The 13,336-nt window shown below is 31.8% G+C and overlaps 1 protein-coding gene across 1 annotated transcript in view; it reads right to left on the reverse strand.

Moving 5' to 3' along the window:
- Positions 1-7,631: 7,631 nt before the first annotated feature.
- Positions 7,632-13,336, reverse strand: part of LOC126735535 (fanconi-associated nuclease 1-like) — a 54,310-nt gene continuing 48,605 nt past the window's right edge. The window contains exon 14 of the mRNA XM_050439572.1: positions 7,632-7,962. Coding sequence (XP_050295529.1) covers positions 7,701-7,962 — 262 coding nt within the window. The 3' untranslated portion in view covers positions 7,632-7,700. The remainder of the gene's footprint in view (positions 7,963-13,336) is intronic.

The following is a 13,336-nucleotide window of genomic DNA, read 5'->3' on the forward strand; positions in this document are numbered from 1 at the left end:
AATGTTATCTGTTCGCTAAGGAACTATCTACTGGTTAGATCGCAATGTATACGGCTTAATAACTTCTTATCTAGCAGCTTTTCTGTCAATTGTTACAGGATGATTTGCATAATCTCTATGAATGGTGCAACCTTAATGGTTTAGATTTAAATGTTCCGAAGTGTTATTCAATAACTTTTGGAAGAATTCGTAATCTTACATTGTTTGATTATAGTATAGGTTCCACTATTTTAAAAAGGGGTAGCGGCAGTTAGGGATGTCGGAGTAATTTTCGATTCTAAGTTGACATTTGTGTCTCATGCTGAAAAGTCAGTTCAGAAAGGGTATAGAAATCTAGGATTTATAACTAGGTGCAGTCAAAAGTCTTCTCATGCTCTGTACTGTTCGTTAGCCCGTTCTAGTTTAGAGTATGCTAGTTCCGTATGGTCCCCATTTTATAAATCGCATATTGAAAATATTGAGAAAGTCCAAAATAATTTTTTAAGAAATTGTTCTTTTAAACTTAAGGTTCCATTAAATAATGGTGATACGGATTACAAATCGGTCATGTCAGTTCTCTTTTTGGACCCACTTGAGTTAAGGCGTAATAATTCAGACTGGTGTTGTATTTTTAAATTAATATTTGGCATGATTGATTGTGATTATCTTTCAAATAGGCTAAATTTTGCGGGTCGGGCGCAAAAATTGACTAGACTGAAAAAACTCTTCTATGTAGATTTTGATAGTAGTTCTTATGAACAGCACAATCCTATAACTAGAATGCAACGTTCTTTCGATAGGTATAGTCTTGACTTGCACGTTTCTTTTAGCAGCTTTGAGAGTTCTCTCAAATTAATTAGTGACTCGTGACTTTAACAGGCTTCTTTAAATTAATTTGTAGCATTGATTTGTCTTACTATTATCTAGCTTAAGTTGTATTAATATTAGTATCTTTTGTATTATTTTTTTTTGTAAAATGGTGGATACCGTTAATAAATAAATACACCTTAGTTCGTCCTAACCATAAATATGGATGCAAGGTATAAGGTTTATGAAAAGAGCATGGGAGTAACAGAGTAAGGAAATGTAAGATAGGTCGAGTTAAATATGAATAATGTACCAAAAAAACGCGTCAAGCGGATTTTTATATGCAAAATAAGTAGAAATAAAGTAAATGGTGTGTAAATTATTATAAAAGAATAAAATTAAAACAAATTAATGAATATGTAGCTTATGAGTAATTAAATTTAGAAAAGGAAAGTTAAAGCAAAGTAAGAAACAAATGAGAGAACGAAACATGTACTATCCAGACAAACTCATCCAATACATTCTTTTTATCTTTCTTCACAAAGGACTAACTATGCAAATAATTCCTTTTTCACTAGGGTAAGTAGACTTGCAAACCAGTACACCACTGATAAATAGCAGACGTTATCTTTCTTAGAATTTATGCATTTTGCAAAACAAATTATATAACATTATTATATAATTGAAATTAAATTATATAACACTTCTGCTGTTTTAAATTACCTCTTTATTTCTTATGAATGAAGAAACGCGGTCAAGGATTTAAAGGCTTTTATCTGAAAATATATTTAATTTTCAGATAATAGCTTTATAATAAAGTTCAAGTAGTATTACATGTCAATTTTGAAACGACCTTATAAAAGAAAAACTGTGTTAACACGGGATCTGAATATTGATTATTTGAATATAATCTTTGATTTGAATAAAAATTTGAATTTGATTATTTGAATAATATAAATTTAATGAATATAAATAATGCATATTTGAAATTTCTACGATGAGATCAACGATCAACGAGATCTCGGTATCTGTCAGAAATACAGCTTGGGTTAAATTAGGAAAGGGTTGCGTTCTTTCAAACGTATGTATTTACATGCAATTGAAAATTTTTTATTGCCTCGATTTTATTTTATTTTTTGACTATTCTATACTCATTATCAACTTTATTCTTCTATATAGCCTGAAATAAAAATGCACCCTTTATCTGATTCAATTTAACGAAGCCAGAATGGTGCATATTTCAGTTAAGTACAACTGAGCAGTTGGATTATTGGCAGCAGATCATTAAACGTTAAAGACTACTTGTGTAAAGTCCACCCTATACTAGATTACCATAAGTCAATAATGGATCTAGAAAAGCCCTATACGTAATTATAAGTATTTTTCCACTTAAAAACCCTCATGGTATATAAAACTTATGAATGAGGAATCTAATCTAATAATCTTTTTTTGTAGATATAGGGCATGTTGATCCTATTTAAGATGATCGTCTATAATAATACCCAGGCACATTTAGTTTCTTTTATGGCAACATTACTTATTTATGTATGATCAAAAAACTGAACGGCTTGTATTTCTGAGTGAATAGGCAATATAGTGTGTTTTTTCGACATTTCAAGTATATGTACCGGGTGTCCCATTTTGGGTATTTTTGCGGGGTACCTTTTCGATAAGTTAAAGAATAACGGAGATACGAGGCGAGTCCCTAAATACATTTTCAAAAATGCCCTATATCTTAAAAACTAAGAGGGCTATAAAAAATTTGTTAACGGCATCTTTAGTTTCACTAAAAAGTAGCACATTGTCGCAAAAACCGCATTCCGTTAACGTTAAAAATAAGGGAGATACCCTGCAAAAGTTACCAAATTGGGACACCCTATACTCTTTTTATTCTGCAAAATTCATACCTAAATGTATAAGAAAGGTGTTGCCATGGCCTTTAACAACAGATCTGCATGAGTAGTAAATTTACTAATAATAATGAGCTTATGTACCTATACAGAGAAAATGTAAAAAGACTTATATAAGATCAGTCAGGTAGTTGATAAAGACATCCAATACAGTCTCGCACTCCATGAGATTTCATTACATCAAGAAGTGTGAAGTAAGAGAGCGTGTCAAATGCCTTTGCCAGGTCCAGAAAAAGCACCTAACATTTGGTACCACCAAGATTACCTGTTATCGTTTTTTTGTAACTGTCGTCAATATTTTTTAACCTATTGATATATTTTGTGATTTCGTTATGATTTGTGGGTATAAGAAAATAATATTATGGATGGACATAAGGTAGGATTTAAGGGAAAAAAAAAGTTTACAGAATAAAATATTTGTATTTTATTCCTAAACTTTGATTTGGTCTGGCATTTTTTACTGCAAGTAATATGTTAAACGTAGTATGAAAGAATACCAAAGGATTCTTTAAGTTCATTTGAGAGATATTTTATTAAAAGAGTATTGTACTCTGTTTATAATGTTTTTAAATTTCATTTGAAGACATATTTTTCCTGGATTAAAAATTGTGACACACTTAATATTTTAAATTCAGATACCTATCCCGTATAGCAAATATTAATTCAATTGATCAATCAATGAACGAGAAAGGCAATTATCTAAATCCCTGAACTTACTTACTTACTTAGCAGAAGAACTAAGTTACTTAGCAGAATTTCCGGTTCTGTTATATTCTAATTTTTTTAATTCTGCAATTCCACAATACTGGAGTAAGGAACGGACCCTATAATAACCTAGAATACCTTCTAAGGAAAAGAGAAACCTGGATTTAAATTTACTTTTTGGATTCTACATAGAAACATATGATTTTTCTTCATATAAAATAAGTTCTGCCCGGCCAAAATTAACAAACTAAGATAAGAGAAACCAGGATAAAATTTGTATCAAAGCCTTTATATCAGATCTTGTCGTTACATATTGAATATGGCAATGACACCAAAGAGTGATAAATTGATCTCAACAAGGATATTTAACAACTATTTTTATTTTAAAAGAAAAATTTCTTAAGGTAGCTGTGAAACCAAATATGACAGATTTCACCAATTCCGATTTATGGTTTATAACTCTCAAATACCTTTGATCTTATAGGAAATGCTGAAATCAAAAAGTATCTGTTACCAATCTCATATGATGGGCTGACTTGCTATTACTATATTAAAGAAACACGTTCACAGGCCAATTAAGTAAGAAATTCTAGTTAATTAATATAATTATGTAGGTTTAGAGGGTAGTCGAAAACTTTTCAGAGAAAAAAAAATCTTGAATCTTAATAGTGATTTTTAAAATTTTTCTCGATCGTCTCCTTGAAAGCACCCACATTTCTCCAAACAATGCTCCCATCTCTTTAACGGGTCCAAAAAGCAATTTTTAGATTAGAAAAAAATAGTCCATTATTGTTTTTTCTCTGGTGTAAAATATATAAAATATTCTTCCCTATTTAAAAAACCAACGAACCGCCGCACAGTGTTTGCCCCAATGTACAAAAGTCACAAAATAATAACGCAATTTAAAACAAGAAAAGCCATTAATGGTAAGTATAATGATTGAAGATTACAAAAAAGCCGACTATTTTAAATTCCAATGTTCATACAAAAAACTGCATAGCTTTAAACTGATAAGAGCGAGAATTTTTATTTTTAAATACATAAATGTTTCTGTGTGCAGCAGGTTCTTTACAAGTTTTCTGCAAGTGCAATTTATATAAGTAGTGTGCCCAAACATGGATTGTAATTTAACAGGTATATATTCCTTCCTTTCCCTATTACATTACTTATTATATTACAAAATTATAAAAAAATAGTTTGACAAAATTCAATTGTTTTTTAAAAAATGTGCAAAAATGTCCCATACGATTTTTTGGAATATGATAGCCTTACTCTACCTTATTATAAAACATTAAAATCTTGCCCCAATTTGCCCCCCTCTTAGTAATTAATTTTTTTAGATGTGTCCTACAATATACCAAGAAAGATCCTATTTGAAGAGTGGCTAATAAGCCCTTCAAACGAAAAGGAGCATAATATTTTTTGAAAATTAAGTCATATTTAATTCAAGAAAAGGTTTCCGAAGACATTCTAAAGCAAAATGAGGGCTATATACAGCAGAAAAGCCATATTTTTTGTTTAAAGCTTAAGGAATTTTGGCAAAGATATAATCGAACACGTAGTAGAGTAGAAAAAAATCAGGAAAAGTGGCTTAATGGAAATATTACGGGAACTCTCAAAACCACAACTTCAACTTCAGAAGTAGCCAAAACTTCGAGTGACGACTCCAACTTGATGGGCAGACCTAGAAAATCGTTCGCAGAGTTATGTCCAAAAAATAAAAGAAGACGAGTAGAACCGCTACTTAAAAGCTATTCCATGGAAGAATTATCTTTTGCTACTAATAGGTCAATGCATTTATCAGACAATAAATATTCCACTCAAAATTTAGCCAATAAAAAATGTCTTACAACCTCACAGGCTTTGGCGCTTTTTTACGACATTAATCTTTCTGTCAGAAAATACAACATTTTGCGGTCAGTTGTAAATGCGCTTCATCCAGACTGTTTCCCAAGCAACTATTCAGTGCTAATAATGAAAAAAGAATATTTACCAGACAAAATTAAAATAACTGAAACCTCCACTGAAGTCGACCTTTTCAAAACTTTAAATTTTAATAATATTCAAGACCACCACCTCAAACTTGTTTGTAAGTGGGGTTTCGATGGTAGCTCGGGATACAGTCTCTACAAACAAAAATTTTCATCGGCAACAGACACGGATGAATATATATGTTTTTGACAGCAATGGTTCCGCTAAAGTTACTTGACCTTGACAACCACGGCAATGTGATTTGGAAGAATCCAAAACCGTCATCTACATTTTACTGTCGGCCGATAAAATTTATGTTTGCCAAAGAAAACTCGGAAGTTGTTCATAAGGAAGAAGAAAAAATATCCAAGTTAATAAGAGAGCTTAAAGAATATAGAGTTCCCGTTCAAGAAAACACTATTCTTGTTTCCTTTGAAATGATTTTAACAATGTTTGACGGCAGTGTTGAAAATATTTTGTCCGATACAAACTCCACTGCAAAATGTATCATTTGTGGAGCCAGTCCCAAAGAAATGAACACCGATAATGTTCTGGAAAAACCTCCCAAAGAACAAAATTATCGCTTTGGTATATCAACTCTCCACTGTTGGATAAGATTTTTTGAGTGTTTGCTGCACATTGCATGCCGTTTGCAAATGAAAGTATGGCAAGTTAAAGGTGACGAAAATTAAAAAAAATTGAAAACACCAAAAAAGTTATCCAAGCTAATTTTAAAAGCAAAATGGGTCTGGTAGTAGATAAACCAAAACCTGGGTATGGCTCCACAAATGATGAAAATACTGCCAGGCGCTTCTTTCAGAATTCTGATTTATGCGCCGAAATAGCAGGCATTGATAAAGGCTTAATTGAAAAGTTTCATTTAATAATAAGAATATTGGCATCTGGTCGTAAAATTGACGTTACTAAATTTAGGGTTTTGCTTTTGTACTTAAGCCTTTATAGCTGGTATTACATGCCTAGTTCTGTTCATAAAGTCTTAGTCCACGCGTGCGACATTATTGACTTTTTTGAATTACCTATTGGCCAGCTTTCAGAGGACGCGTTAGAGGCCAGGCATAAGGAATTTCGAAAAATCCGGCTGTGTAACAGTCGTAAAACTTCAAGGGCAGATGCCAATACTGACATTATAAAAACTCTCTTACTAACTTCGGATCCTCATATCCTTTAAGTTTTTATATAGGTATATGTAATTTTTATTTTTGTTAATAAATAATTTGATTTTTTATATATTTTATTACCTAGATACATTTTTTCAAAAATATCGGAAATACAGTTTTTTTAACTACGTATTTATTATTAAATAATTTCAATTACCCACCTATACTCCATACCTTTTTAAAATCCTATAAAAACACCTTTTTAAAAATATAAAGGTATAAATGAAGCTGTATCTATATCTATATATATAGGTATCTACATACTATAGGTTTTATAATGAACATAAATTCAACTTCATTTTGCTCAAACAAATACCTACACCTACATGATAGACAGATATGTTTTGTTTATGTTCTAAACATTTTCTTAACACAACCACAATTATTCTAGTTTTTATGGCATCTCACTAACTCAAATATTAAAAAAGGTAAGAGAGGTCCCGTATTACAAAAACCCTGTGCAATTTCCAAAAATATGCTAGCCATGTCTCTGTAATGCATTTTGGTTGTTCTTTAATATTAATACATTAAGACATAAATATGTTTAAAACATAGGTTGTATATTACTTTTGTTCCAAAACTCTTATCTTACGCAACACTGTGCGCGCCGACGCAACAATACTTCCAGATAAATTTACTTAAATAGGTCAGTAGGCATTGTATTGTACAACAGGAAAGCGCGTATTCGTGAAAAATGAATCTATGTTAAGTATTTAATAAACAAGCAGACACTACATGAAGTCTCCCAACTTTTCTACGGCACCAAAAAAACGTTTTTACACATCGATACACGTCTACAGACTGAGAAAATAAATTCTTATCGAAGTATTGGGGACAATAAATACACTTCATAAAAGCACTAACGTACTTTTAAAACGCCTATCGCGATGCGTTATTTAATACCAGGCGACAAAATTTGATAATGCTGCGACAATAATGTATAACAAAACATTCTTTGAGCATATTCATACCCTCTGTCATATCTATCTATTTAATTTAGAAGAGTAAGTAAGTTATCAATTTTTTAATGGAAACATTCTTATTTTTTAACATTCCAGAGATGAAAAATTCAAACAATAAAAACTTTAAAATAAACTTTAATTCAAAGTAGAAATATATAAAACAATTAACATGCTATTTAAAACTAAAATTATTCGGATACATCTTGTGCCGAAATATTAGCCTCCGCCTGAAGTTTTTTAGGCTTCTTTCTTTTAGACCCGATGGAATGGACGATACAGACCTCAACATAAGCACCAATTTCTTGTAAGTAGGTCAGCCATAGTTTTTGACTAATGGACAATCGATCACCTTCGCCTTTTACTTCGACAAATCTATGAATCTGTTTTTCTACGTCCCAGATCAGTAGATCTGGCATGCCGCTGCTAAACTCTCTAGTATTTTTGATTAACCTAAAAAAGACCCAACATTAGTTTAATTAATTTGGAAAATAATTGTATTTAAATATTATAATATTAATCTTTTGAATGCTTTTCCCTTTGGTTATTAATAATGGGCGAAGTCATCATTATGTAAGATAAAAAAATACCTTTTTAAAGTAAAATCATTATACAGATTGGCGAATGGATCATATATAAAGTTTCTAACGGGCGAGATGTTGCAACGCCGCCACCGCGACAGTACGCTTGTGTTCGAGGTTTGAGCTCGACTATTTTAAATTTTATTTTAGTAAGAGTCCGATGTCGGTGGGGCTGAATCACTTCTAGCAAAATTTAAAAAAATATTACGCGGCATTGGTGTAATATTTTTCTAATGCTGGAATTACATGTGTATCCGCATAGATTCGTAATTACATTTTTTTTATGCTGTTCATTGCCTATTGAAAATTAAAGCGTTGTTAATAAAATAAAATATAAACTCTAATAAAAATAGAATTTCAACATTATAAAAATAAAACTCTAAATAATAAATCTAACAAATAATTCGTTAAATAAAAGGCTCAAAAAGACCTCATCCTTTAGCTAAACAAAAGGTTAGCCTATCGTAAAAGTTGTTTCTTACTTCCAAAAGAGTTTGAGGTAAAATGGAATTGGCAGATCCAACAATTTTGTTTCTAAACTCCTCTAAATTCGTTGGCCTATTATTATGATGTCAATAAATAGTCTTCTTAAGATAACCCCACAAATAAGTCATTTGGTGACAAATCGAGAGATCTTGAAGGCCATTTAATATTACCAGTCCCATTAATAAAGCGGTTACGAAAAATATTTGTTAAAAATTCTGTTACTCTAACTGCATTATGAGCAGGATAGCCATCTTGTTGAAAATAGACTGATCCCAGGTTCTATATTAGGGAGGAGTTGAACGGCAGGAAGAACTTGGTTTTGTAGCAACTCAAGGTATTTTTCGGCGTTTAAAGTACCATCAATGAAAACTGGCCCAATAATATCGTCGCCTAAACATTCAACTTTTGAGGGTCATGAGTACGAAACTGAAAACTTCTGTGCTCTTTTTCCTGAGACCAGTAACAAACAATGGAAGGATTCTGTTTACCATGCAATGGAAAAGAGGACTCATCTGAAAACAAAATATTTTCTAAGAAATTTTTATTTTCATTTGCCTTTTCTATCATGGTTTCACAAAATGCCATTATTTGCCACTGGTCTTCAGGAAACACCTCCTGAATTTTGGAATATTTAAAACATTTGTATCCATGTTTTTTCCAATTACTCGTCACAGTTTTATGGTGCATACCCAGTTCCTTTCCAACACTTCTGCTCGATTATATTGAATCCAAAACTAAAGTACTACAAACCATTTCTTCCGCCGTTCTCCTGCGAGCGACCTCTCAAGAAAGAAAATTTCTTTCTATTATAGAAAAAAAGTCTAAACTCTACTCTCAATCTCAACTGGCTTCGATCGGGTAGAGTTCGGGTTGCCGTCGGCAACCTTCGGAATAGAAATATAGAAAGAGGTTGTATAGTCTTGCTATTACTTTTGTCTCTTTTTAGTACATTGAAAAAAAGATATATTTATCTTTGTTGTAGCGATGTTTTTGTATCAGATTTGAAAATCAACGAATTCTCATATTCTCACATTAGACCATTAAGCCCCATTGTGCAAGGACCAACGTTTTTAAGAAGTGATAAAGGGAATAGGGTCGGCTTGAAAGTGATTCTAAATGAAACTTACTAATTAAATAAGAAATAGTATTTTATTAGAAAATGTTAAACCATAAAAGTCCACAAAAAAATAACTTACTTAAATCACTTGGTTACAACAGATAATAAGGGTTTTATTGCGGTCAAAAGATGAACGGTATATCTTTGAGTGAACTATAATTTGTTAACTACTTTTTTCAGGTTTAAAACGATCATTAAGTTTATAAGGTCATATAGTTTATCCACGCTTATTTACGCCCCGAAATTGGGAAATTCTCAGCGATTCCACAGAAGGGAATAAAATGGGTTTTATTACTCTTCACAAATTTTGAAAATACTATATATATATAAACCTTTTATCATTAATTCAATCGTGTGTTCTTTCTCTTCCATTTTTAAGGCAAAAATAATAATATTATTATCTTAAATCTATGTTTTAAGACAAATATTAAAATATACATTTAATAGTAAATATATTTAAACAAAAAAAAAAGAAAATATATTAAGCGATTATAAATACACACTAGGAAAGAGATAAGATAAAATTAGGAGGATCCATCATAAAATTCGCCGTCTTATTGATACCTAAAATTACTTCAAAAATCTAGAAAAAAACTTTTCACTTATCGGCATCCCTTATGGAAATAGGATGAAAACAGAAACAATAACAAAGCATACTTATTACTTAAAAGATCGATAATGTCGAATGACATTTCAGTAATTGACATTGTGGGCTATGAAAAATCCCATTAGCTATAAAAATAGGCTAATGTTTGTAGATTGGGTAGTATAAAAATGTTTAAAGCCAAACGATGCCGAGTGACATAGAGAAAAGGTTAGCGAGTGCTAATCGTGCATAGAAAGATATTTTTTTTCTATATTTTTTCTTGTCTATTTCTATGTTTATCGAGTTAGAGAGTACCGCTACTGGAGCCTTTCAATAGGTGACTCTTGAGCTTTGATGTGACAATTTCTACATTCTTGGAGGCAAAAAGATGCCTCAAAATTCGACACGACATTGAAAATATTTTTATCACAAGGAATCGGTCTATATTTAAAATTTATTGAGAATAAATTCCTGCATTGTACTGCTGAGTTGCCTCCATAAATACATTTAATCAATTGAACTTTTTCGGAAGGGGTATAAACAGCGATAATGATAAATATTTAAGAAAATGAAAATGGCGCTTTAAGACTGTGTGCAAGTATGCAATCACACAGTAAAATGAGCTTGGTGATTGTGCCGTGCCGAAAATAGCAAATCAGACGATCGGCATCCGCCGCGCCGTTTATCAACCTGAAAGTAAGTGAGAAGCAGTGTTGCCATTTATAATGCCTATGTGTAGTCTTCTATTCGCCAACTTGTATATAAGCGTGAACGGATGGAAATCTACAAAATCTATAAAAATGCTTACATTTATTGGGTTAGTATTACATACTGATACTATAAGACTATCGCGTGCAAGAATATTGGAAGACGTTTCGGTTTAATCTCAAATATTTTTCTGAGCATATAAACCGTGATAATAAGGTGCCCACCACAAGATGGAGAACCTTTATTATTTTTTATCTTTTGATTGAGAAAGTGTATTAAGGCTCGTGAAATTAAAGTAAACAACTCCTCGGTTGAACACCTATTTGTGCAAATATCCTATGATGGTAACATGATAGTTCTAGCTGCAGCTTATATTCCAGCGGCGTCTGATATATCTGTCTCCCAAGGTCCTGCTCACGCTATTTTCGAGGTAGCCTATACTTATCCGGATTGTGAAATGTTGGTTTACGGTGATGAATAATAATATTCCTCAATAACTCATACGAGAACTGTTTAGACATTTCTTTTAGACTTTTTCTTGTTTTTACAAACATTGTGGGTGTAGAAGTCTCAATTGTATCCGAAGCACTTACGAATGTCACACAGTGTCACCTAGCTTATGAATCATTACTTACTACTAATAACACCAGTAAACTCAAATATAATTATTGTTATTTGGATTTTAAAAACCGTGCTTACTATTCTATGAGGAACTCTTTTGCCTCTATTCCTTAGGAACAGGAGTTTAATACAACTGATGTTCAACTATTTTAACAGTGTTCTCTACTTTGCTCTTGAAATGTTTGTTCCAGTTAAGCATTATAAATCATCTAAGCTTTCTACTTGGTTCAGTCGTAAATTACAAAAATCAAACATAGAGAAAAACAGCATATAAAAAGCATAAAACTTCTAAACATGAAGTAGATTATATAGTCTTTTCCACTTTTGGGTACAAGTGATAATTCCTATAAATCGTACATTGCTAAAATGAACCAAGATGTAGCACAAAATTTAATTAACTTTTGGAAACATGTAAACATGTAACTTAACGAAGATCAAACTCCTATCTCAATGGTAGGCAACCAAATGGCGGATTTGCTGAATTGGTCAGGATATAGTTAATTTTTTTGTCCGCCATTTAATTACCAATTATAATTTCGGTTACAATCATGATTTTGATTCTATCAAGAGATATCTTACTGATGTTTTTAATGTAATTAAGGGTTTCAAAACTAAATATTTTCATGGACCTGATGGCATACCATCAGTCTTAAAATTAAAAAAGTGTGACTGTCAACCTAATCAAACCCTTACATTATCTATTTTGCCTCTATTTTGATTCAGGACGTTTTCCAGACCTCTGGGAAGCACGCTTCTTGACTCGACGATATTTTATATATCTCGACGATATATAAAAATGAGAATGAAAATAACATTACGAACTATAGGGGTCAATCTGAAATTCCCAAAATTATTGACAGTATTTTGGCCCAAGAGCTCTTATTACTCCTCCGGACATAATTATAGAAACATGGTTTTTCTGACGGTAAGTGTCCCATAACTTATTTGCTTACATATCACCACTTGTTGGAAGCCTTTGAGAACCTTATTCACATAAACAGTATTTACACTGTTAATGCGAATTTCTTGAAGGCGTCTGAGTAAGTCATGGATATCTCATTCAGAAGATGCGTGCGATGGGTCTGGGGACAGACTTTTAAAGTGCATTGATGGATTTTAATGACTGTTGTTCTGAAATTCGTCACCCGGTCAACTTTTATTATTGGCAGACGACCTAAAATTTTATAAAGTTATAAGATCTGCAATTAATGCACAACTTTTACAAGCAGATGTTGATAGTTTTTTTTCATGGTCAGGAAATAATGGTTTAGAGCTCAAAATTAAAACAAGCTTAAGCATTTATTTTGGTAATTTTCTGAGATTAGCTATAAATCATTACACAATAAATGGCTTAGTTCTCAAATCTGTTACTACCGTTCGAGACTTGGGTATGTTACTGGACAGTAATTTGACATGTATGCCTCTTTATAATGAAATTATCAATAAGGGTATGCGTAATCTTAAAAATTAAAAGTTTATAAAGAGAAACCGCGCAATTTAGATGATCTAAATATAAAATTAGATATGAAATTAGTCAAATTAATGAAAATACTCTTTTTGGTTTTGTTGTGCGTAACTGGTAAATTGTCTATCTTTTGCTTCAAGATGCTCTACTTTTCAATTGTTCGTTCTTGGTTTGAATATGCTTCGCCTGTATGGACACGCTTTTATTCAAGCCCTTTGGAAACAATTCAAAGGGAAAAGCCGTTCAAAAAGCATTTCTTCATT

Source organism: Anthonomus grandis, chromosome 4, assembly GCF_022605725.1.
Source record: "Anthonomus grandis grandis chromosome 4, icAntGran1.3, whole genome shotgun sequence".
Classification (NCBI taxonomy): domain Eukaryota; kingdom Metazoa; phylum Arthropoda; class Insecta; order Coleoptera; family Curculionidae; genus Anthonomus; species Anthonomus grandis.